The sequence below is a fragment of the Haliotis rufescens genome, unplaced genomic scaffold (assembly GCF_023055435.1).
Source record: "Haliotis rufescens isolate VD_foot unplaced genomic scaffold, xgHalRufe1.0.p SCAF_3, whole genome shotgun sequence".
In the NCBI taxonomy this organism is placed as follows: Eukaryota; Metazoa; Mollusca; class Gastropoda; order Lepetellida; family Haliotidae; genus Haliotis; species Haliotis rufescens.
The window spans coordinates 4,071,792-4,099,726 of NW_025964001.1; the positions used below are offsets into that span (position 1 = coordinate 4,071,792).

The 27,935-nt window shown below is 43.0% G+C and overlaps 2 protein-coding genes across 2 annotated transcripts in view; both read right to left on the reverse strand.

Moving 5' to 3' along the window:
- Window positions 1–6,152: 6,152 nt before the first annotated feature.
- The window catches only part of LOC124131862 (multicystatin-like), a 36,985-nt gene continuing 15,202 nt past the window's right edge, over window positions 6,153–27,935 (reverse strand). Inside the window, exon 11 of the mRNA XM_046495361.2 lies at window positions 6,153–6,242. Coding sequence (XP_046351317.2) covers window positions 6,153–6,242 — 90 coding nt within the window. The remainder of the gene's footprint in view (window positions 6,243–27,935) is intronic.
- On the reverse strand, window positions 13,818–27,397 carry LOC124131861 (multicystatin-like). The gene is made up of 14 exons (XM_046495358.2): window positions 27,139–27,397; window positions 26,675–26,752; window positions 25,845–26,075; window positions 23,235–23,288; window positions 21,650–21,883; window positions 20,122–20,175; window positions 19,440–19,673; window positions 19,275–19,328; window positions 18,595–18,819; window positions 17,132–17,185; window positions 16,646–16,882; window positions 15,146–15,265; window positions 14,931–15,020; window positions 13,818–13,911 (listed from the first exon to the last, which is right to left on the reverse strand). The coding sequence occupies exons 1-13, from the start codon at window positions 27,304–27,306 to the stop codon at window positions 14,931–14,933; spliced, it is 1,833 nt and encodes a 610-aa protein (XP_046351314.2). The 5' UTR covers window positions 27,307–27,397; the 3' UTR covers window positions 13,818–13,911.

Here is a 27,935-nt window from a genome sequence, read left to right on the forward strand (position 1 = left end):
TGTCAGGACCAAGCCCGCTGCCACGAATTTGGCCATTTCAAAGCTTCCCAAATTCGAGATGGAGTCAGTCAAGACATTAACGCCCTCCAGACGAGGAGATACGCAACAGCAAAAGACCACCAGGTCTCGACGTTGGTGGATGTCATACCCAGGTACGCTCACTTCCCTCCAGGATCAAACCTATAGAGGCAGGCTACTTTACAAAACTGGATAAAAACTACCTGAGAACTAGACTTAGATGCCAACTCAACTGTCAGAACGACATTGGTGGCTACTAATTCAAATAGTGGTGGAAACTATATGAAAGGATCACTGAAAATCAGTGATGGCTTGAGGTGTTCGCTAAAAGGGTAACTTCAATCCCTTGACACTTTCTTGATAAACTTGGTGATGTGGGGAACCATCATAGACCTGACTTGTTGCTGGTAGGTTTGTAATGATTGATCAAGCTTGATGGTTCGATGGCAACAAGTCCGTGACAAGACAAAATATCAACTGTTAACATAGATGCTAGAGTGCACTTTCGACAGGATACACATACCATATCTTACTTCTTCCTACAAAATCTGTTGAATGTAGAATTTGGTGGATGTTTGTCATCGGATAATGCAAGGGCACCTATGTTGTAAGATAGTACAGGAATTTATCAAGTGATCATAATGCATTTACGATGTTTTGCCATACATTGCAATAGTATGGCAATCGTGTTTGTAACTATTACAATTCTGTTGTCATAGTATGAGCGGGGGATGCAAATTCCCACAAAGGATGTACACTCTTATAAGTTTGCATGTATTAAGTACAATACTTTCCATGTTTAAGCCTGCATTTCAACCAAATACACAACCCGTCCAACTGGTCACGCCGTTGGTGGATGTCATGCCTAGGCACACTTACATCTCTCAAAGATGTAACTTACAGAGGGAGGCTACAGTAAAGTCTGTTACAAAATTGGACGAACTCAAACCATAATCTCGAATTGGAACCCTGCCGCCACCTCCCCTGTTCGGTTGTTGGACCTACATTGGTGCCCACAACGTCACGATGTCATCCCAGGATTCCCTCTCATATTTCCCACTCCAGAACATCACCTATACACAGATGCTCCTGGCAAAGGTTGCCGCGCTCACATGGACTTTGTCACAGTCCAAGGGGAATGGTGGTACCTGGACAACAAAATGTGCATTCATCGTCTACATTTTACGCATACACAGGATGGGAACTACTGTTACACCACAGTCCAAGGGGAATGGTGGTACCTGGACAACAAAATGCGCATTCATTGTCTACATTTCACGCATACACAGGATGGGAACTACTGTTACACCACAGTCCAAGGGGAATGATGGTACCTGGACAACAAAATGCGCATTCATTGTCTACATTTCACGCATACAAGGATGGCAACTACTGTTACACCACAGTCCAAGGGGAATGGTGGTACCTGGACAACAAAATGCGCATTCATTGTCTTTATTTCACGCATACACAGGATGGGAACTACTGTTACACCACAGTCCAAGGGGAATGGTGGTACCTGGGCAACAAAATGCGCATTCATTGTCTACATTTCACGCATACAAGGATGGGAACTACTGTAACACCACAGTCCAAGGGGAATGGTGGTACCTGGACAACAAAATGCGCATTCATTGTCTACATTTCACGCATACAAGGATGGGAACTACTGTTACACCACAGTCCAAGGGGAATGGTGGTACCTGGACAACAAAATGCGCATTCATTGTCTACATTTCACGCATACACAGGATGGGAACTAATGTAACACCACAGTCCAAGGAGAATGGTGGTACCTGGACAACAAAATGCGCATTCATTGTCTACATTTCACGCATACACAGGATGGGAACTAATGTAACACCACAGTCCAAGGAGAATGGTGGTACCTGGACAACAAAATGCGCATTCATTGTCTACATTTCACGCATACAAGGATGGGAACTAATGTAACACCACAGTCCAAGGAGAATGGTGGTACCTGGACAACAAAATGCGCATTCATTGTCTACATTTCACGCATACAAGGATGGGAACTAATGTAACACCACAGTCCAAGGAGAATGGTGGTACCTGGACAACAAAATGCGCATTCATTGTCTACATTTCACGCATACAAGGATGGGAACTAATGTAACACCACAGTCCAAGGAGAATGGTGGTACCTGGACAACAAAATGCGCATTCATTGTCTACATTTCACGCATACAAGGATGGGAACTAATGTAACACCACAGTCCAAGGAGAATGGTGGTACCTGGGCAACAAAATGCGCATTCATTGTCTACATTTCACGCATACAAGGATGGGATCTACTGTTACACCACAGCCCAAGGGGAATGGTGGTACCTGGACAACAAAATGCGCATTCATTGTCTACATTTCACGCATACAAGGATGGGAACTACTGTAACACCACAGTCCAAGGGGAATGGTGGTACCTGGACAACAAAATGCGCATTCATTGTCTACATTTCACGCATACAAGGATGGGAACTAATGTAACACCACAGTCCAAGGAGAATGGTGGTACCTGGACAACAAAATGCGCATTCATTGTCTACATTTCACGCATACAAGGATGGGAACTAATGTAACACCACAGTCCAAGGAGAATGGTGGTACCTGGGCAACAAAATGCGCATTCATTGTCTACATTTCACGCATACAAGGATGGGATCTACTGTTACACCACAGCCCAAGGGGAATGGTGGTACCTGGACAACAAAATGCGCATTCATTGTCTACATTTCACGCATACAAGGATGGGAACTACTGTAACAACACAGTCCAAGGGGAATGGTGGTACCTGGACAACAAAATGCGCATTCATTGTCTACATTTCACGCATACAAGGATGGGAACTACTGTAACACCACAGTCCAAGGGGAATGGTGGTACCTGGACAACAAAATGCGCATTCATTGTCTACATTTCACGCATACAAGGATGGGAACTACTGTAACAACACAGTCCAAGGGGAATGGTGGTACCTGGACAACAAAATGCGCATTCATTGTCTACATTTCACGCATACAAGGATGGGAACTACTGTTACACCACAGCACCAAGGGGAAACTACGTCAAAACATTTCTTGACGGAGATTTCAGGTTTGTTTGCCTTGGAAGACTCGTTTAGCTTCGGAATGGAAGCATGTCACACACCGTACAAACTAAACATACCAGCAGACTGTCTGTCCCAGATGACCATGAATGAGTCATGAGTCACAATAGCTCAGGTCATCTTCATAGCTCTCTTGTCACTGACGACGACACCCAGGTCATCATGCTGGCTCTGTTGTCTAAGGACAATAACTCCGGTCATCTTGATAGCTTTGTTGTGTCTCACCACAACATACACAGGTCATCATGACTGTTGTGTCTGGATGCACGTCACTGTTTAAGTGCAATACTTTTCATCGGTATGTTAAAACCCCTTTTCACCTGACCTCACTTTATGTGGCTGAAACATAATTTCACAGAATGTCTAACCTATTGTAAACCATGGCCGTATGTATTACAATACATTCCTCTCCTTCGTCATAGTTTCAGGTGAATGATGATACCAACATGTGTTCTGAAACCGTGATCATCAATCTGAAACAGCACATGAATGATCAACTCAGCAATGGTATGTTCAGTCCATGTTCCATGGCAGTTTTAATGAAAATATGATATCTGTGAGATATTCAGGGTGAAATGGTATCTTTGTTTTGATCTGTTTAATTGTCTTTGGTTGTCTCGAGGGCCCAAACATTTCCGAACCTATCTCACTGGGTTCCCCCACTGAAAATAATAGCTCAAGTTCCGAACCAATTATAAATATGTCTTGCCATTACTCAGAAGTTTCTGTATGTAACATGATAGAAGTCTGTGGACATCTACTGAAGTATCCGTTGACTCTACTTCTGATGATCGAGGACAGCACACAGTAGTCGTCTTGATGGTTCTGTAGAGACTTGAGAAGTTACTTTTGATGATCGAGGACAGCACATACCTGTCATATTGATGGTTCTGTAGAGACTGAAGACGTTACTTCTGATGATCGAGGACAGCATCCATTGGGATCTTAACATGGCTTCTCGATTACCTTACTTCTGATCGACAACATCCCAATGTCATCTTACTTATGCCCTGCTTTGTTTTCTGGTCCACCTTTTAAACAATAGTAAACAAACATAACAATTCTAATAGGTTGTTCATATGTGCACCTAGAAATAATAACAATCACCCCCTGACAAAAATAAAGAACAGTGATCTACACGTTTATAAAAATTCAAGTTTCATTGTACACATTCATAGAATTGCTGCCAATCTCGAATATAGTCATGACAATAACTAACAGTGTTGCCCAGGTCACAAAGACATACAAACGTGAAGCATGATACCATCGAGTTTCAGGAAAAGAATTTTGATATTGATGCAAGTAAGAATATATAAAGTGGCATTTATCCGTATGTTTAGTAAGCACATCTAACAATGGCAAGCAGGAGGCTGTCAGGGATATGCTGTTGGCAAGTTATTGGCATGCATGATCAACTTGGCTATGGCCCTACTGTCATCAGCAGACTCGTAAGAAAACACCGACAGACACGCGAAGAAAAGGACCGTCCGCGGGCCGTGCCATCGCGAAAGACTGGGCTCCAGTACGTCTTGTGAGTCGACAACCCTTTTCTACGAGTAAAGCTCTGAGAGAACAATGGCTTCCCACAGCAATCCTTCCACGGGAACTGTCCGAAAATGGCTCAAATCATTTGGGTCGAAGTCACGAAGGGTCATCAGACATTCCTCAGAGATTTTGACTGGTCTGGTGTATGGCTTGCCGTCATTGGAATCTGAGGACGTGGACTGATAAAAGCATATTCTTGCTGCACGTCACAGATCGGCGAATGCGGGTTTGATGACACAGAGACACTGCGTAAACTCCTAGAATCATTGTACCAACATTCCCGTAAGGTGGAGGCTCTGTCATGGTGTGGGGAGCAATATCTCATGACCGTAAACTCGACATGGTAACAGTACGTGGCAATCTCAACGGCAATCGTTACATCCAGGATATCACCAATCCTGTTGTTGTGCCACATTTCAACAATCATGCACTTGACACTCGACCTGTATTTATGGACCACAACGCTAGACCCCATCGTTCTCGTGCTGTGACTGCGTTAATGCAAGGACATGCACTTGACACTCGACCTGTATTTATGGACCACAACGCTAGACCCCATCGTTCTCGTGCTGTGACTGCGTTAATGCAAGGACATGCAATTGACACTCGACCTGTATTTATGGACCACAACGCTAAACCCCATCGTTCTCGTGCTGTGACTGCGTTTATGCAAGGACATGCAATTGACACTCGACCTGTATTTATGGACCACAACGCTGGACCCCATCGTTCTCGTGCTGTGACTGCGTTTATGCAAGGACATGCAACTGACACTTGGCTTTGGCTGTTATGAGTCCAGATTTGGATCCATTGGAACATGTTTAGGAATTCTTGGGCATCGACTTAGGCAATGGATCCATGGTACAGAATGTGACAGCTTTAGAGGCTGCATTACATCGGGAGTGTCAGCAGTTACCTCTTGATCGTATCACAAGACTCACTGGAGGAATGAGGAGATGGGTAGAATCTGTCATCTCACACACACACACACACACACACACACGCACGCACGCACGCACGCACGCACGCACACACACACACACACACACAGACAGACACACACACACACACACACACACACAGACACACACACACAGACACACACACACAGACACACACACAAACACACAAACACGCACGCACGCACGCACGCACACACGCATGCACGCACACACGCACGCACGCACGCACACACACACACACACACTTTGGAATCCACCTGAAATTAAAATACAACATAGAAAATAATGTCTTACAAAGTTAACCTCAAATCCTTATCGGTTATGCAAGGATTAAAATTGCAGAATTTCTTTAGAATCTGCTGCTGGAGAGGTGGATAATGATAACAGTGGACCATGTGAATGCATTCTGGCATAAAATATGTTCATCTCACGACTGCTCCGCGCCTCCGACTAGGAGTGCTTATCTATGTCAGTTTTATAACATTTAAAACAATCTTACTTACCTAGGAGAGTGGTCCACACGAGTCGGAGTCCAGCTGATATTTAGGATCACTCGACGCCTGGTACCACACCGACACCGTGCACGTCATACGCTGCAGCAAAGAAACAGCAAAGACTTACATCACCAACTGACATAACAGAACCCCTTTGAACAAACCATACTGAGTTATTTCCCCCGAGTACATTGCTTCTGAAGAACATCGCCCATATTTACCTGTATGTTGACACAAGGTGGAGGTCAAATGTGTACTTAATACCAGTCACAACATGTAGATCTTCAACAATGATGTACCAGGATGTTACTTTAAATAAATAGTGTCGTTACACACATAGAGGCTAAGATATGCAGGGGGTGGGGATATTTTAAAAGAATGATTTATTCTTGTTTGACCTTGAATAAAATAATGAAAACTCGGGTTTTACCCAAGAAAAATTAATCTTGGATGTCATGAATATAAATGTGTTGTGAAAAGAAATTAAATTGATCTCCTGTTCCTTTCACAGAAATAAATTCTGCATGTTTTTGTAACAATGACCGAAGCATGTTGCTTCACAGGTGAAGTGGTTCACATGTTGCTGGAGGTGAAGCAATACACATGTTACTGCAGGTGTAGTGGTACACAGGTTGCTGCAGGTGTAGTGGTACACAGGTTGCTGCAGGTGTAGTGGTACACATGTTGCTGGAGGTGTAGTGGTACACAGGTTGCTGCAGGTGTAGTGGTACACATGTTGCTGGAGGTGAAGCAATACACATGTTACTGCAGGTGTAGTGGTACACATGTTACTGCAGGTGTAGTGGTACACATGTTGCTGGAGGTGTAGTGGTACACATGTTGCTGCAGGTGTAGTGGTACACATGTTGCTGCGGGTGAAGCAATACACATGTTGCTGCAGGTGTAGTGGTACACATGTTGCTGCAGGTGTAGCGGTACACATGTTGCTGCGGGTGAAGCAATACACATGTTGCTGCAGGTGTAGTGGTACACATGTTGCTGCAGGTGTAGTGGTACACAGGTTGCTGCAGGTGTAGTGGTACACATGTTGCTGCAGGTGTAGTGGTACACATGTTGCTGCGGGTGAAGCAATACACATGTTGCTGCAGGTGTAGTGGTACACATGTTGCTGCAGGTGTAGTGGTACACATGTAACTGCAGGTGTGGCGGTACACATGTTGCTTCACGGGTGAAGCAGTAGACATATCACTGCAGGTGTAGCGGTACACATGTTGCTGCAGGTGTAGTAGTACACATGTTTCTGCAGGTGTAGTGGTACACATGTTGCTGCAGGTGTAGTGGTACACATGTTGCCTCACAGGTGAAGCAGTACACACGTTACAGCAGGTGTAGTGGTACACATGTTGCTGCAGGTGTAGAGGTACACATGTTGCTGGAGGTGTAGTGGTACACATGTTGCTGGAGGTGTAGTGGTACACATGTTGCTGGAGGTGTAGTGGTACACATGTTGCTGCAGGTGTAGAGGTACACATGTTGCTGCAGGTGTAGCGGTACACATGTTGCTGGAGGTGTAGTGGTACACATGTTGCTGGAGGTGTAGTGGTACACATGTTGCTGCAGGTGTAGAGGTACACATGTTGCTGCAGGTGTAGAGGTACACATGTTGCTGGAGGTGTAGTGGTACACATGTTGCTTCAGGTGTAGAGGTACACATGTTGCTGGAGGTGTAGTGGTACACATGTTGCTGGAGGTGTAGTGGTACACATGTTGCTGGAGGTGTAGCGGTACACATATTGCTGCAGGTGTAGTAGTACACATGTTTCTGCAGGTGTAGTGGTACACATGTTGCTGCAGGTGTAGTGGTACACATGTTGCCTCACAGGTGAAGCAGTACACACGTTACAGCAGGTGTAGTGGTACACATGTTGCTGCAGGTGTAGAGGTACACATGTTGCTGGAGGTGTAGTGGTACACATGTTGCTGGAGGTGTAGTGGTACACATGTTGCTGGAGGTGTAGTGGTACACATGTTGCTGCAGGTGTAGAGGTACACATGTTGCTGGAGGTGTAGTGGTACACATGTTGCTGCAGGTGTAGAGGTACACAAGTTGCTGGAGGTGTAGTGGTACAAATGTTGCTGCAGGTGTAGTGGTACACATGTTGCTGCATGGTGTAGCGGTACACATGTTGCCTCACAGGTGAAGCAGTACACATGTTACTGCAGGTAAAGCGGTACACATGTTGCTGCAGGTGTAGTGGTACACATGTTGCTGCAGATGTAGAGGTACACATGTTGCTGTAGGTGTAGCGGTACACATGTTGCTTCACTGGTGAAGCAGTACACATGTTACTGCAGGTGTACCGGTACACATGTTGCTGCAGTTGTAGCGGTACTCATGTTGCTTCATTGGTGAAGCAGTACACATGTTGCTGCAGGTGTAGCGGTACACGTGTTGCTGCAGGTGTAGCGGTACACATGTTGCTGCAGGTGTAGTGGTACACATGTTGCTGCAGGTGTAGTGGTACACATGTTGCTGCAGATGTAGAGGTACACATGTTGCTGTAGGTGTAGCGGTACACATGTTGCTTCACCGGTGAAGCAGTACACATGTTCCTGCAGGTAAAGCGGTACACATGTTGCTGCAGGTGTAGTGGTACACATGTTGCTGCAGATGTAGAGGTACACATGTTGCTGCAGTTGTAGCGGTACTCATGTTGCTTCATTGGTGAAGCGGTATACATGTTGCTGCAGGTGTAGCGGTACACATGTTGCTGCAGGTGTAGCGGTACACATGTTGCTGCAGGTGTAGTAGTACACATGTTGCTGCAGGTGTAGCGGTACACATGTTGCTGCAGGTGTAGCGGTACACATGTTACTGCAGGTGTACCGGTACACATGTTGCTGCAGTTGTAGCGGTACTCATGTTGCTTCATTGGTGAAGCGGTATACATGTTGCTGCAGGTGTAGCGGTACACATGTTGCTGCAGGTGTAGCGGTACACGTGTTGCTGCAGGTGTAGCGGTACACGTGTTGCTGCAGGTGTAGCGGTACACGTGTTGCTGCAGGTGTAGCGGTACACATGTTGCTGCAGGTTTGGTGGTACACATGTTGCTGCAGGTGAAGCAGTACATATGTTGCTGCAGGTGAAGCGGTACACATGTTGCTGCAGGTGTAGCGGTACACATGTTGCTGCAGGTGTAGCGGTACACATGTTGCTGCAGGTGTAGTGGTACACATGTTGCTGCAGGTGTAACGGTACACATGTTGCTGCTGGTGTAGCGTTACACATGTTGCTGCAGGTGAAGCAATACACATGTTGCTTCACATTAACATCGTTGCAAGGTGTTTTTCTTTACAAAAAAATCTGGCTCATAGTTTTAAATAAACAATATCTGTTTTTTAGCCGTAGCTTAAACAGTATCCAGACTCGATACAAAATTCCAGCTTTCCACACCGTCCACCAAAGCGATACAGTTACCGCCAAACACATTGATTTGCATGGAAACCTCAAGGTTATGGCTTAAATGCAATGCATGTTCCAGCTAACGACTTTTCTTTAGACATCCATTACCTTCTGTGGAGAAATGTGATTATGGTGCTGATCGCTACGCCAAGCATGTGGCTGATACATATGGGTTGGACTTGACCTCAACTCGATGATTTGAGAACTGCTACGTTGTATGATTTAGAGTTGTTGAAGACTGCACAGTCAGTTGATTCGGGGAACTGGAGTGATTTGCTGACTGCTTATCTCAGTTAAAGAGATAAACTGTCTACTTTGTAATTAAAGGTTCTGAGGAGAGTGTGAATTGTGGTTCCAAGTGAGTGACTTGACACTTAAAGTTCTTAACATTGCTCATGGCTCATGAAACCAATCAACTTATTGTACGGACAAAACAGTGTTTTCGCGCAAGATTCTTTCAGCCAAATAGAACGTAGAACATATGTACATCATGTATATTGAATCAACCGTTATAGTAGTAGTAGTAGTGGTTTATTTCAGTAAATCAGGCCACAGGCACATTTTACAATATATATATTCAAGCATTCAAACATGTTGCGCCACAAGTGCATGTAGTAATATCAATACTAATCAGTACAAGGGTATCTGAGACCATATACATATGGTGGTGGAATTAATAGTCTATATAATGGACAACTGCTTGCTCCTCATTTTAAGAGCAAAGAATGTAAACTTGGCAAGATTATTGATTGTGAAAGCATTACTGGTGGTAAATAAAACCTTACATTTATGCTCTGATGGAGATGTATAATAACAACTTGGCAGAAAGTTTCTTCTAAGATCGTCATAAAACGGACAAACTAAACAAACATGGTATTCTGTTTCTACACTTGAAATGATACAAAATGGACAAAGTCTTTCACACTTTGGAATACCTAACTTTCTACCCTGTGATACCATAAGATCACTGCTCGACGTGCGAAACTGTGAGAGAATAATCCTAAATGCAGCAATTTTCACAACACTTAAATAATTTTCATATTCATTTGATAGCTTAATTGTTTTATACAAATATAATGAAGATAATTTGTCAAAAGATTCAAAGAGACACTGGTTATCAATATCAATACATCTTGTTCTAAAAGAGGATATAAATGAATGGATACAAGAAACTGATTGTCTATTCCAAATTTCACCATATCCAAAGGATAATAACAGATTTTTAACTTTCAGTTATAAGAGGATACTCCTTTACTGCCTACTGAACCATCACCAAGAACGTGGTCAAAGGTTGCCATTGATATTGTTGGTCCTGTAGGAACACATTTCTTGTTCACGATGGACTATGTTTCATCTTATCCATGTGCGGTGTTGATCCTAAACATTACCTCCACTGTTATAGAAGGACTGGTGAGGTTATTGTCGGAGCACTGGTTTCCTGATGGTATTGTAACTGACAAAGGTAGGCAGTTTGTCAGTGAACAGTTTACAAAGTATATCCGAAAGACTGGCGTCATACATATTCGTTCATCACCTCATTTTCCAAAATAAAAGATTTATCGTTTTCATAGACTTCTGAAGAAATCATTTCGCACATCTGGTAGTGGTGGAAGACACTGGAAGAGATTTCTTCCCATCATACTTCAGATGTATCATGCTACTACTTATCGTGCAACTGGTGAGACTCCAGCTATATTGTTTCTCAACAGGGATATCAAGACCAAATTGCCTGTGCTACATTCCGTTGAGCCTGATCTTTTGTTGAAATATGCAGAGAAAACGAAAGCATATGCAGAGAAGAAGCATGCCGTGACACAACTTTTTGTTTAGACCACGATTAGATAGCTTAAATTGCTACATACAGTTGATACTGACCTAGTTCCAAAAGAACTCATGCCTAATACAGCTTCGCCTACACATGTGACAATGCTTGTGACAGATAATGGATCTTCTGATTTTGTTGCTGGTAGATCAAGAATTGACGAGGGACTTGATTTAGATTGTGTCATTGTTGGACCCGGTGTAAAGTCTGAAAGTATGAAAGTATACCCCCCGACCCGACCCCGGGGTAGATTCTGTGAATGTATTACACCCATCTGACTATATTTAGAAGAATAAGAATGTAGATGGACAAATAATTAGATGATTTGGGGGGGGGGGGGGGGGGCAGCTTACACCGGGAGTCCAGTGGGTAGTTGGGTAGTGTTCCAGACGCTAATGTGCCTGTAGATGTTCCACCACAATCCCAGAGATTGCCTGATGCGCCAGTTCATTTGAAACATAATGTGTTGACATGAACGTTCACTGTTGCGGATCTACAACATGTTCAACATGCAGCATGTGCTGAAGTGGCGTTTTGACTTTTGGAACAAATTCATACCATGTCTTGACAGTGTTCATAAACGGATAAACTATGTGTCTTGATGTTAGTAAATAGGTCCACATAATTTCTTCCATATCACCTTTGGAAAAGACAACATTCGTTAGCCTTTGATGCTAAGTTTGCGGGTTTGAATCTAACCGGAGGCACAAGATTTTTAGAAATTGTTATATAATCACGGTAAATGATAGGTAACACAAGTTGTTCCGTCATTGCCAAGTGGTGGTAAATTCAGTTCCTTAAGCCATAGTTTTTCAAGTGACATACCTGTTTGTTAAACCAAAATGCAACACAAGGTTGTTATGCCAGAAGGCTGACTCATCTGGATATACAGGCATTTCCTCTGACTCATTTTTTGTGGAAAGAAAACAGAGGGTGACGTGATCCTTAACAGTTGTGTAGGATACATGTGTATCCATTATTACCAGCTTAACTCTCTATTTCATTTTAGCATGCAATCTGTTTCTGTTTGCATTATTTGCAAATAACCTGTGCCTTTATTGTTTGTCAAAGGCAAGAAGGTCAAATCTGTTCACAATGGAGAATGTAATATTTCTTGGTCGGACACGGGGTGGGATGGTATGACTTGTGTATTAAGGAAAGATGGTGAAGCCTAGTGCTTAAAATGTTCAGTTCCAAACAGCGTACAATGTGAGAAGCTTATTCATGTTGTCCCCAGCTTTGATATTACTATGCCACCCATACAAACAAAGGCAAGTCAACTGATCATCTGAAAAAACACGGGAACATATGGTACAAGTGAAAATGGGAAACTGCATTGGGCATTATTTTGGTCACTGATGCGTCAAATTTAGAAGTATTCTCAATGTGTCTACCAGAAGTGATCAAAGTAGGACACGTTTTGCAATTTTTTGTACCATGTGAAGAATTACTGCATGGAGATGGGTTAAAAAGAAAAATGTCTCCAACTTTACTAAAGAGTTTTTGCTGATGTCAGTAAATATATCTCCCCAAGGACCTCAAAATGAACCATCTTACAGCGGCTCCGCGTGGGTTAGTTTTATTGTCTTGGCCCAAACAGTTTTTCTTTTGTCTTTTTTAGTAAATGTTACCAAGTTAGTGATATGTCTCGGGGTCAAAATGGCATGGTTCAAGTACATAAAAGAGACAAAAATATTTTCATAAACATAAGATTTTTTAACTAACATCCGAGTCCTTTGTACAATACCGACTATATCATGAGCATGTGTTTATGAATCATCATCAAATAGTGATGATACCAGGTGTTCGCGAAAGATGTGCTGGCAGTCAAGTAACAGTCTTGGTGTTACCATAGCAGCAAATATTCTAAAAATATCTTAGCATTTAAAACGCCCAACACACTTTTGATATGAATATATAGAGAACAAGGCCTTTGTGGCTTTAGACACAAGGCAAGATTAGAATTTATCCAAATCACTTCGGGCTTAGGGAATAAATATAATTCCAACATATCTGCAAAAGGTCCAAACTTCAAATTTTGTTTAAACTGCAGAGTGGTTTTCTATTAAGAAAAAACTAATTTAAGTTTTATCAAGATTTACCTTTATACAAGTTAAGAGGTAAAATCATACTAAGGTGTCAATTCTGCTTTGCAAGCCAATGTGCCTGTTTGCAAAGGATGCAACACCATCAGCAATAAATCATTATGACTAGCATTTATACAAATTGGTCACAATAATCACATGTTCCATTAACAGTACAGCTTTGTAAGAGACCAAACAATGTACCAATGAATTCTACACCAATACGGTCAATGAACATTGCGTCTGTTGCAAATGATATTCTGACTGTCTATTCTTAGCATATGTAATACTCAAGGAAAGGTAAACACATCTAATACAATCAAATAGTATCCGAAACAACTATAAAAATAGCAACACTGTATTATGACAAGAATACATCAGGATCGTTTGAAGAGACAGCGAGCATAGTTATATCTCTGTGGACAGGTTTGAACCAATCTGAAATGGAATTCAAACACAGAATAAATAACGTGTCAGCTTCAAATCATTCTCAGTCATGAAAAGGAAACATGTGTGTCTTTTTAAAATTGGCTTCAAAGTATACTGATAATTATATAAGTGGACCTTATGAATGCATTTCTGATACAAATAGATTCACCTGACATATGTTTCGCTAGTCCGAGCAGAACTATTTGTGTTTCGGAACATGAAGTATAAGTGTCAAAACCATATCCATAACACATATGAATTGTCAATGCAAGAGAATAACCACTCTAGATTTTCTGCCGAAACAGATTCCACTTGGCGTAAAGGGCAAATAGCTGTTGAAATTGTATGAATGGACCACTGACAATCAGTGATGACACCAGGTGTTCACAAAAAGGGTAAGCATGTCCTGCTCTACCCGCCATTCATACAATTTGCATAAAGGGCAAATAGCTGTGGAAGTAAGTATCTATTGCCTGACGCAGCATAGCAGTACTCCTGCCATGCGACATCTGCCTGTAAACAAACCAGACAATCAAGTGATCGATGAACTAAACAATCCAGTGACACGAGAGTACCATTTCTGATTTTGTAGAAACTAATAAAAACGGTATGTTAAGTTTGAATTACGTCTACTGTAAATCTCTGCCAAAAGCAGAGTCGATTGTACGTGGAAGAGTATCGTTATCAAATGCTCGGACAAGGCACACTGTTCGAGAACAACCGGCGAGCTACAAAGAATACTTGGTAAAGTCAGGATTGCGAGTCGGTTATTCTTTATATTACATGCAGTCTTTTTCTTAGAAAATTCAAAAACATGTGGGATTCCTGATCTGAACGTACAATGAAACCATGGATGAGGTCATCTTCAACCATATGTATTCATATGACATCATGTAGCGATGGACTTCTTTGAAACCCAATGAAGATAAGCCAATCAGAATGAGGCACACATTATGATGCCCAGGGGGTATTACTCAAATTATGTACACCTATGTCCGCATCCCTATGGGTAAAATAATACTGCATACCTAGGAGAGTTGACCACACGAGTCGGAGACCAGCTGATATTTAGGATCACTCCACGCCTGGTACCACACTGACACCTTGCACGTCATACGCTGCAGCAAAGAAACAAAGACTTACAACGCAATCCAAAATTAATAACATAAAACAAGCCATCACGAGAAATGTTATTTTCCCCGACTCCTTGTTTCTGAAGCCCATGGCCCTTATCTCTGTTTACCTGGGGCATGCTGTTGCTGGCGGGACAGTCGGTGATTCCTTTGCCGGTGTTGTCGCCGTTGTTCATGCAAATGGATGTCACAAGGTGAAGGTCAAACGAGTACTTGATGCCAGCCACAACCTGTAGACAGTCAAATTGATCTTCAACAACAGAATAACACGACCTTACGTCACATACCACACCTAGAGGATTCGATACTGGTAAGGGGCGGGACGTTTATGGGGGGGGGGGGGGGGGGGGGGGGGGGAGAGAGCCGGGTTCAGGGGGGAGAGTCAGGTTGTTGAAATATTTGTATGGTTTTTGAAAAGAGAGCTAAGATTTGTTAAGGCACACTTCAAATTCACCCTATGAAATGAATGTTAAAGTTTTCTCACTGTTCACTAAACCATGATAACTATACAAATACTATACAAATGTAAGTGCATTTGAAAAAGAACCATGAAAATAGGATTATATAAAATAATCAATAAATGACCATTATTTACAACACCATGTGTAGCAAAACCCAGACAATTTGACATGTTTGTACTCTCATCTACTGGAGGAATGTACTTGTCAGTTTCTGAAAGGATTTGGATGATGGACAATAAGTAGCATAACTTTTGATGAAAACAGAAGAAAAAAAAAAACGTTACCAAACTGAGAGTCGGCTTAAATTACACCCGATGGTATTTTTGGATGACATTGCCTCCCTTTTTCATTTCAGAGGCAGTAAAGAAATGAATTGGCGTTACATACCAATATGTAGATGACATAATACTTTCGTAAACGTTTCTGGAACATTTGAGTCACCTCAAGGCAGTATTCCAAAAGATAAATGAAGCAGGACTCACTCTTAAACCAAGCAAATGTAAATTTGCGACAAAACATGTACTTACTCTGGGCATATCTTCAGCAAAGATGGCCTTCAAAGCCTTCCAAATTAGATTCAGTCACACAGTTATGTGTCATTTCTTAGATTTGTCCTCGTATTATCACAATTTTTAGCAAACCTTTCTGGCATCGCCGCCCTTCTATACAAAGATGTGTCTTTTGAATGGTCCAACAATTGCCAACAGGCATTCGAAAAGCTAAAACAAGCCCTTACAACAGCCCCCATCCTTGCATAGCCCAACCGTAACTTGAAATGATGTTGTTATTTCATGTCTTTTGACCATACAAGTATCTGCCTGTTCTGTTGTTAGGAACAATGCTGATTGGTAACGTTTCTTTTGCTCGTCACCCCCACCCCTAGAAATCAAATGGTCTGCCCCGAAATGGGAAATATAGGCTACAAAGGGTTATATCATTAGTGCAATCCTAAGGCATTCTTTGTATGCCAACATGAACACACACGAATGGCCCGTTTAAAGTTCTTGTTATATAACACATCTAGAGTGTTCGGTAGTAAGCGTAGGGTGTAAAACGTTGCATCCTTGGTTTAATCCTTAGGGATTTCTTGTATTCCTTTTGATGAAACAACTGACTGAGGATGATCTCGTTCAATGTTATGGGGTATACCTGTTGTGTGATGTTGTCGACTTTCTCCGCCACCATCCGGAACATGTTGTTCATCTTTGCATTCAAAGCGTCTTCTGCAAACGACACAGCTTGCTGCACTGGAGCCGTGAGATTGGCGGGCTCCACACCTCCCAGAAAAAGACCTCTTTTGTTTACTGCATTGCATGAGTGTCGTGTCACATGACCCATAGAATTCATCCATACTTGCCGCCAAAGAGTGATATCACACACCTGGGTCTGTTACGACATACAGACAAGATGCAGCAGTCTATACAGAGTAAACATCAACAATATTTAAATGAAAGAAATTTGTATATTTTCCATGAAATAGATTTAATTCACTAATTGATTAATAACAGTTTCACGTCTGTGAAGCGTTGCTTCATCAAGATACTGACGTGTAGAGAATGTGCTTCACTGTCTGACAAAACAATCTGATTACGATGTGCCTAAGGTGGTAGGGGTAACAGGTGAAACTACACTTACGCTGCCTCCCTGGCGGACCCGGATCTTAAAGAAGTAGTTCGTCCCGGCAACAACCTTTAATTCCAGAGATTCATTGTGAGCGTTCAAAACGACAATTCAACATTCTTTAGCAAATATACTACCGACCAAAAATACGGGAATGATATTGTAGGTGTAATGACGAGAAATGTCTGTAAAATTTATTTAGGAAGTGAAGATCAATATCTGTTGTGTCCACCATGTTGAGGGATATAAGCACGATGCCTTCATGGCATACTGTTGATTAACTTGCATATGATTACCCTTTGTATTGCACGCCATTCCGCCTGAAGAGCTAACTCAAGCTGAGCCACGTTAGCTGGGTCTCTGGTATACACGGGACGGTCGGGTAGCCTAGTGGTTAAAGCGTTTGCTCGTCGCGCCGAAGACCCGGGTTCGATTCCCGACATGGGTACAATGTGTGAAGCCCATTTCTGGTGTCCCCCGCCGTGATGTTGCTGGAATATTGCTAAAAGCGGCGTAAAGCCATACTCACTCACTCACTCTGGCGTACACTCTCCACCCGAGAACATCCCACAGATGCTCTATTGGGGACATGTCATAGGACTTAGCGGGGTCTAGTCCAATGTACGAATACCTTCTCATCGGAGATAATCGTTGATGACCTGGACACGATGTGGTCTGGCTTTGTCATCTTGGCCAGTCAAACGTTCATTCACAATAACCAAATCCGTTTGCCTGCCATGTGTGATATCATCCCACACAATGATACTACTGCCCCTATGCCAATCGTGGTCAAGAATCATTGACATACTGCTCGCCGCTACATCATCAACAACATTGATCTTTGAATCGTAGGCAAAATCTTGATTCATCCGTAAACATGATGTAAGCTCACATAAGCGTACAGCCCGTCCCTGGTGTTGCCTAGTCTACCGCAATCTTTGCCGCCTATGATAAGCTGGTAGGGTTAACACCCTTCGCAGGACGCCTTGCTTCCAGCCGACTGCATATAGCTGGTTTTTAACGATAGATGTTGAAATTTGCCATCCTGTTTTGGACGACATTATCTACAGATTCTAATCTATTGCGTAGGGCTATCGATGTAATGAGATGATCTCGTCTAGGTGTCGTTTGACGATACTTGTCTCACATGCGAGTAATTACACTTTTTGATTTGCCAAACATTCAGGCAACTGGGATACTGATGTCACTCCTCTATCGTACCCATAATTCGCCATTTTGTCTGTTCATTGTCTGTGATTGTGAGTTCCCCTTTCTGAGGCATACCCACTTTGGCTTCAATGTGCACATGCAAGACGTGCTGTTTATGCATGATGTGACATTTTATTGTCATTAGATGCTACCAACCAAACCAACCAGCCAGCCAGCCAACCAACCAACAAACCAGCCAACCAACTAAGCAATAGAGAGTGACATCTAATATTCTATGGTGCTATTTGCTACGACAGAACGACACATACCTGGGTTTTAGCAGAAATAAGTTCAACATATGTTCTATGTGTGGAGTCAAGCGCGTTCGCTGTTTCGACGGCATAATGTGCCAAATACTGAACGAATTGGTCGTGGATGTCCGCGTCAGTAGCAGCTCCAAGTTGACGTTTGGTTTGTCCGGAGCAGTGGTGATCTGTAACCTGCTTCGTGTTGGTCCAGGATTGGTACCAAACCCTCACTTCACACAGCTGGGTCTGAGGGTGTACAGCACAAACACCAACTTAGTGAGGAAGTGAGTATGATTTAGTGAGGGTTTAAAATATCACAGCCGGGGGTACTCATTCGAACTGTAGTCTTAAACATTCGGAGTAAACTCTTGAAACAATAACCCCAACAGCCCCAACAGCTTAAAGACTTGAATTGTACTATGCGAATCACTATTTACGCCAAAGGCGTTAAAGTATATGACTGGTCAAAGCAAGTTGATATATGGCACAGGAACGAAGAATTGTGCCTTCAAGATAAACTTTGTTGACAACATATCTTTGTATCTTTGTTTAGTTTGAGAGAGAACATAAGAGCAATAACAAGACACGTTAATATAGCGCCATTGGTTATCTTATTATGAGAAATGGCATGCTATTTTCACATCTTCATCTTCAATCTAGTGTACAAGTTACAACACCTGAAAACAAATATCTTAGCTCACCTTATCTCCATTCTGAAGACTCAGGGTAAGAATGTAGTTAATACCGGCGACGATCTGAAAGAAAGACATTTTTAAAACACGAAGACTTGGGTTGCATATGAATCAAAACGGACAACGTTAATCTAGAACATGAAGTTTAATACACATTAACAGAAACGTCCGTACTTGTTTTCTGGCATTAACGACTTTGACTAGAGAGTTCTGTGCCCCTTGAAGTCCGTTGATCTCCGTGACAGCGAAGTTGGCCACTTCCTGAATCTCTGCACTGTTGGCGTCCACAGCAGTGACGCCCCCGAGAAGACCCCCAGCACGCTTTGTCACCTGGGTACAGCTGTGCTGTGTCATCTCCAATTTGTTGAGCCAGGGCTGGGACCAGACCTTCACGTTACAGATCTGGGTCTGAGGGCAGACAGGAGACATAATGATCAGGTAACAGGTTTAGAATAGAGGTATAGTTGTACAGGTGTAGCGTTACAGGTGTACCTCTGAGAATGTTTCTAACTTCTGTCCAGATCTTCACGTTATAGATCAGGATCTGGAGGCAGACAGGGGGCTTAATGATCAGGCAACATGGTATCATGGTATGAATGAAGCGGTACTGTACACATGTTGCACAAGGTGAAAACACAAGTGCCTCAGGTGTAACTGTACATGTGTTGCTCCAGGTTTAGCTGTACATGTGTTGCTCCAGGTGTAGTGGCGCATGTGTTGCTCCAGGTTTAGCTGTACACGTGTTGCTTTAGACATACAGAGGTACACAGGTAGTGCACCTTGTTGAATTGCCTTACAATATAAACTACATCCCCCTGAAGACATCTTTCAAAACAAATTATAAACCAGGACTCACCTTGTCACCTTCCTTGATACGTATGGCCAGGATGTAGTTCATTCCAGAAACAACCTGAAATGTTTAAAGAACTCTGTGAAGAGAGACACACACGCAACCTCATTGCGAACCATGTATACGTTCACTGCGTGTCGTGTGTGTCTCATAAATGTTTCAGTGACTAATGAAACAAGTACTGACAAGACATTTCTGACAAATGAGATCGGATACACAAACAAACAATCAAAAAGCACTACCATTGTCAGCTGTGGATTCAGATCTGGCGAGCCAAGGCAGAGTCGGCACATCGTTGTTCTGGAGTTGGCTGTCACTGCACGGAAACGATGAGGTCTGACGTAATCTCCCATGAACTGAGGTCTTGTGGCAAGTGGGTGTTTATTGAAATGACGGACAGCAACTGGTTCCAGGACATATCGGATGTACTGATTACATCTGAGGCAGCCTTGAAAAGTGACCAGGACCAGCTTGCAGTCTTGTGAGATACATCCCAAAGCAATGCCAAACCTCGCCCACAAGGGACACATAAACATATATTCCTTGGGGTGTAGGCCACATCCCTGTGACTCCAAACCTTCAGTCAAATGGAATCTCTGATGGTATTCTGCCAGTAGGGGCGTTTGATGAATTTCCTGGACGCCATTCCTGCTGATCTCAAGGTTCTAGTGGACAGAAGTCGACTGGGTAGCCATTGTCCATTCAGGATGGGACTCGTTGCAAATGGCTGTCGTCGTACTAATTCAATCAGTGTCCTGTCATCACGCTGTGACGTCACGGGAGGTCGTACAGACCATGGTAGGTCTTTCACAGCATCGGGTTGACCATGGTTTCGAACAAGTCGGCTGATGACAGTGTAATGGTAGCTCATGAGAGCTTTGAAGGACAAACTCGTGGAAGGCATTCACACTGTTTGTCATCATTGCGTCTCTGAAATCCTCCTTTGTGCCATGTTCACAGGGAAGGAATAGACGTTACAAGTCGGCGGATTTAAATACCCAAATTTGAATTCAGTATCTCATGGGGTCCTCTTTTCATGTGTCTTGGCATTTCCCCTGACAAAAGCATGCTTTTGTTAAACGTCACATAGTGTATGCAGTCAATCGATTTTGTAGAACTATGTAATATTTACACAGTAAAAGCATGTTTGTTCCTCCAACCAAGATTGTTTATCATCATTGCGTCTCTGAAATCCTCCTTTGTGCCATGTTCACAGGGAAGGAATAGACGTTACAAGTCGGCGGATTTAAATACCCAAATTTGAATTCAGTATCTCATGGGGTCCTCTTTTCATGTGTCTTAGCATTTCCCCTGACAAAAGCATGCTTTTGTTAAACGTCACATAGTGTATGCAGTCAATCGATTTTGTAGAACTATGTAATATTTACACAGTAAAAGCATGTTTGTTCCTCCAACCAAGATTGTTTATCTGACTGTAGCATGAATAATGTTAGAAACACACAGTTAGTTATGTTTAATCTGTACATGGTAACGTTGATTACTATGATGTTAACACACAAAATGCTGGCCTTACCTGCGCCTTGGCTGAGATTATTTGCTCCATGCTGTTGTTGGCACCCTGCAGTCCGTTGATCTTGCCCAGGGCAAAGCTGGCCGCGTTCAGAACTTCAAGACTGTTGACATCCACGTTGAACAGACCCCCGGGCATACCTATGTCCCGCCTTTTGGCGCTGGTGCAACTATGGTGGGTCATATCGGTCATGTGGCTCCAAGGCTGGTCCCAGATAGTCACATCACAGATTTGAGTCTGAAACACACACACACACACAGTCATCAATTACACGATCAAGACGCATATATACGTGTGGTTAGATGTATTTACTGGAAACTGGATCCATGACACGACAGATGTATTGGCTAGATACGGTGGGTCATTACACGACCAAGATGTATTGGTTAGATACGGTGGGTCATTACACGACCCAGAGGTATTGGTTAGATACGGTGATTCATTCAACGGCCCAGATGTATTGGTTAGATACGGTGATTCATGACACAACCCAGAGGTATTAGCTGGATACGGTGGGTCATTACACGACCCAGATGTATTGGCTAGATACGGTGGTTCATTACACGACCAAGATGTATTGGCTAGATACGGTGGTTCATAACATGACCCAGAGGTATTAGCTGGATACGGTGATTTATGACGCGACCAGATGTATTGGCTAGATATGGTGGTCCATTACACGATCAAGATGTATTGGCTAGATACGGTGGTTCATTACACGACCAAGATGTATTGGCTAGATACGGTTGTTCATGACACGACCCAGAGGTATTGGCTAGATACGGTGGTTCATTACACGACCAAGATGTATTGGCTAGACACGGTGGTTCATGACACGACCCAGATGTATTGGCTAGATACGGTGGTTCATTACACGACCAAGATGTATTGGCTAGATACGGTAGTTCATAACATGACCCACTGGTATTAGCTGGATACGGTGATTTATGACGCGACCAGATGTATTGGCTAGATACGGTGGTTCATTACACGACCAAGATGTATTGGCTAGATACGGTGGTTCATATCATGACCCAGAGATATTAGCTGGATATGGCGATTTATGACGCGACCAGATGTATTGGCTAGATATGGTGGTCCATTACACGACCAGGGTGTATTGGCTAGATACGGTGGTTCATATCATGACCCAGAGATATTAGCTGGATACGGTGATTTATGACGCGACCAGATGTATTGGCTAGATATGGTGGTCCATTAACACGATCAAGATGTATTGGCTAGATATGGTGGTCCATTACACGACCAGGGTGTATTGGCTAGATACGGTGGTTCATATCATGACCCAGAGATATTAGCTGGATACGGTGATTTATGACGCGACCAGATGTATTGGCTAGATATGGTGGTCCATTACACGACCCAGATGTATTAGCCATATACGGTGATGGACAAAGCTCATGGCATTGCTGAGTAAACTTCAAATGTCTCAGTCCTAGGCAAACAAACTTCAGCTGGAGTAGTATGATGGGTTTATGAAATATATTTACTTTTAATAAAGCAAAAAAAACCTTCCCATAATGACAAGAAATCTCTGTTGAAAACACGTTTTTTATACGAGACATACCTGGGTTCCATCACTCAGGCGGATCTTCAGCATGTAGTTGATGCCAGAAACCACCTGAAATGATATAAAATTGTTGCATTGAGGCCAGAGAAAACTCAGATCTTCTCTTAATAATGACATATGATCAATATCGGACAGAACACCCACACAGAGAAACCAGGAAACGACAACAAACATCAAAACTTAAAAAAAGATAGATGACGTAGTCATAACACACAAAATGCACATTTATAAATACTGTTTTATCATTACTGTATATTTATAAACGGTGACTGATGTCAGTAATCAACTCTAGAAATTCTCATTTTGGTCAATTCCAAAGACATAGACATTATCAGGCTTCAGTGTTCATGGTTAGTGTTTATTCGGGTATTTATTATCCCAAAACACACAACCGTGATAACGTTTTTATCAAATAATGTCATTCTTATATATCATTACGTAACAATGTCAGTCAGTCTGAAAGTGACAACTTGTCAATTCAGTTCCAACTGAAACACTATCTTGACGACAGTGACGTAACTACCACATAGCAAAAAAACCCAATTGACCATAGGTACTTTTTCAATTTGCGTTTCGCGGCAATCCATCGGTCCGCCCACTGGAGCAGTTTCCCTTTACGAAAGGGAAGCTACTCTAGTCTGTAAAACGCCAAGTTTGTTTACGTTTCGTAACGGGATTACAGATTTCAGATTTCCCACACAGTCGCAAAATGAAACAAGGTATATTTCGGACATATACTGAACTGCAAAAGAAACGTCACCCCAAGTAACATTGCTGAAAAGTTTACATTTAAATATCTGGGTAATTTTTGTCAAAGTTTCTAAAATTTAACATTACCTTGTCCGGAAAAATGAAATTTGATGACAAAAAAACAAAGCGGATGACAATAAAACGGATCGCCCAAACGCATCACGGCAATGGCCATGGTAACCCGATGCACGTGAGTTCCGTGCAAATTGAAATGCACATGCGTTCCCCCATTTCTTGCCCTATAAAAATCCACCCAGATCGGATAACATTTATTCGTTATTGAATTGCTACCACATGCTAAGATTGACAAGAAATCAGTGACACCAAGCCCTTGGACAATTACAAGCTGGACAAACCGCCTTGCAAGTAGCCAATGCATTTCAAATCCACGTAAGGACCATATACAGGCTCCAGCAACGGCACCAGACAACCAACACTACAGATAGTGGAAGATCAAGGGTCACCACTCGACGTCAGGATCGTCAGATTGTGCGACAGCATCTTCAAGATCGCTTTGTTACTGCTGCGGAAACTGCTCGACAGACCATGGGGATACACCAGAGACACATTAGTGTGTACAACGTGCGTCGACGATTGACGAGCAGACACCTCCACTGTCACAGGCCACACTGAGGACCCATTCTGACACCACGTCATCGCCGGGACCGTCTTCAGTGGGCAACACAGCACCAGCATTGGCGCCACCAGCAGTTGAGAAGAGTCCTCTTCTCAGGCGAGAGCCGTTACTGTGTCTCAACAGCAGATGGGAGAGAGAGAGTCTGTCGACGCCGTGGGGAACGTTATTCAGATGATTGTGTTGATGAGAGAGACTCGTGGGGTGGTCCGAGCATCATGGTGTGAGGTGGAATTGGTCTTGCACAGAGGGTCGGCCCTCTGGTCTTCCAGAACATCGGTCCAGGGAGAGGCAATGGTGTCACAGCAGCTCGGTACATTGATCAAGTCTTGAGACCACACGCTATACCTAATTTGGCACGTCGCCGCAACCACGAATTTCAGCATGATAAAGCCCGTGCCCACACTGCGAGAGCAACAAGAGACTTCCTACAGCAGAACGGCATCAAAACCATGCAGTGACCTGCCCTCAGTCCCGATTTAAATCCCATTGCACCTGTAGGACGAGATTCAAAGACGGCTGAATGACGTCCGACCAAGGCCGACAACTGCAGCTGAACTGCATCAGGCGTTCCTCAGAGTGTGGCCTCCTGTGCCTATGGCCTTCATTAACCGCTTCATCCATTCCATGTATCGACGTTGAACGGCAGTCATCAATGCACATGGCGGACACACGAGATACTGACTTGTGATGCCATTTTCTCAGAGACTAATGTTGTGTTTCACTTTAAGAATATTTGACACTTTAATTTCAACCTTGATGATCAGTTTTGCCAAGTTTCATCTTTTTAATATGTCTCAAAGTATGTTTACAGTGTTTGGACAAATAAGGTTTCTCATATATCTATCCATGGTGACGTTTCTTTTGCGGTTCAGTATATTTCGTCCAAATGCAATTGTGTTTAATTCGAGGTCTACAAGTACAGAAATGTAACAGATACCTCGACTGTATTGATATTTTCCGTGTCACAGACTATTATTTATGTAATGATAACAATTATCCTTGTAATTTGTCCAGGTACCCGACCATTAGTTCTGAATCGATCGCCGATTGACAAGGGTGATTCCATATTTGTTTGTTAACACTGAAAGTAGTACCCGCCTGACATCTCACATTTGCATCTTTATCCGAAAATGACCCTTTATCCGACTTTAGCCTACCGAGAAACCTACCCATTATATGATATATGCAAGATATGATAGTTTATCCTCCTACTAACATACTTGGGTCTGGGCAGAGATGACTTGGTCCAGACTGTTGTCAGCCCCCTGTAGGCCGTTCAGTGTAAACACAGCATAGAGCGCCATCCTCTGGATTTCTGGATCGGTGACATTGGCGGGGGTTGGAGCACCAACAAGCACGGCCCGCTTGCTGCTTGCAGTACATGCATGCGTGGTTAATCGCTTGCCGTGTAGAATTGAATCAGAATAAAGGGTGACATCGCAGATCTGGGTCTGAAACACATCACTGCAATCATGTTATAAATGAGTTGAAATATGAATATCAAAAGGCTATTCTCAGGATATGGTGTGTAATTTCAAGCACACTTGTTATCCTGCTCCTTTTGATATCCACCTTATTACCACACTGCAGTTTCATGTCCATTCTTGATTTGATGAGCTGCCATGAGCAAAGTCCTGTAACATGTCACGGGAGAGGTTGGGTAGAGAAGAGGTTAAAGCGTTCTCTCATTACTCGAAAGACCCTGGCTCGAACCCACACATGGTTACAATGTGTTAAAAGCGAGCATGACGCTCAGTCACTCATCAAATACTGCTGCCCCCAAACGCCCGTCGAGACCAACAAGGACAGAAACAACATCTGCAGTGATGTTGTCGCCAGATGTTGACGGACTGGGTCAACGTGTCCTGCGCATCCGACAGCAGACGCAGTGAGTGAGAGTGATAGAGGCACATTAGCATGTTAGCAGCTATATATATGTCAAGGAATGGCTCGTACGCAATGTTACACAGGTGTATACCGTATATCTGATAGCCTGTGACATATGGCCTGAATATTTCAGTGAAGGTGTAAAACTCTGAAGAGAACTCACCGTCTGTCCGTTCTGCACCTTGAGGGACAGAAAGTAGTTGAAGCCAGCAATGCCGAAGGCACCGGCGCCAGGGACAACCTGTGAGGGAGGACAGTAATTGAGTCCAAATGATCAACTTTGGAAATAAATGGTATGAATCACATGCATTATCGATAGCAAATGATAAATTGCAAGTGTTGTTTAACGCAGCTGTATATCCAGGAATATGCGAGTTGTTGTAAGTACTTAAATTCTGGACCAGACAAACCAGTGTTACCATGACAACGACCCAGGCAACCTTGACAACTGATCCACTTAATTTGGCTTTGCGCCAATCTTAAGATACTAGGGACATACTTGTCCCCGGAATCTTTGTTTACAATCTGTTTTGAAACATACCCAAATATACACGTTTTGGCGGACCAGGTGAGGTACACTCACTATTTACTGCGGAAGTAGGGACAGGCATATAGACAGACACCTACTTGAGTTTTAGCATTCAGAACAGACACGAGGCTTGCGTTCAGCTGGGTAACGGCGAAGCTTGACATCTGCTGAATGTCCCCTCTGGTCACGTCAGCATCCTTGGGGCTGCTTAAGAGTTGAGACGTGGCTAGTGGTAACACCACCAGGACCAGAGCTAGTATGTTCATTCTTTGTGTAAGTAAAGTGGAACTATAATCCCTACTGAACTGACTGCTCTTTATATATGTGAAAACCGGCCTACGTTCAGCTGTTGTGTCCCAAGGTTGCCTGTGTGGGCCTGTTGATCTCTGTTTTGTAACATGACTCTGCGGCGTCCTAGGTCAGCGATAACGTTTCTTGTTGCATAATATATAGTTATACTTTCTACATGCCTGTTATATCATCAGAGCTCAAGTCTTAAAAACACCACGTAAGCTTATTGCAGTTATATATACTTAAAGGTAAGGCTGCAAAAAAATATTTTTTCCGTATCACTGCACGCTAACTCTCACAGTCTACTTTCGAATTAAGGGTTCTGAGGAGAGAGTGAATTGTGGTTTCAAGTGGGTAATGTGACACCTAATATGTATGCTGACCTAAAACATATGTACATCATGTATATTGAATCAACCGTTATAAGAGGATATTCCTTTACTGCCGACTGAACCATCACCAAGAACGTGGTCAAAGGCTGCTATTGATATTGTTGGTCCTGTAGGAACAAATTTCTTGTTCACGATGGACTATGTTTCATCTTATCTATGTGCGGTGTTGATCCTAGACATTACCTCCACTGTGATAGAAGGACTGGTGAGGT

Coding starts and splice junctions, on each gene's coding strand:
- LOC124131861 (XM_046495358.2), bottom strand. CDS start 27,306: ATGAACATACTAGCTCTGGTCCTGGTGGTGTTACCACTAGCCACGTCT. Junction 26,753..27,138: donor TTCTGAATGCTAAAACTCAA/GTAGGTGTCTGT, acceptor CCTCCCTCACAG/GTTGTCCCTGGCGCCGGTGC. Junction 20,176..21,649: donor TAATCTCAGCCAAGGCGCAG/GTAAGGCCAGCA, acceptor TAAACATTTCAG/GTTGTTTCTGGAATGAACTA.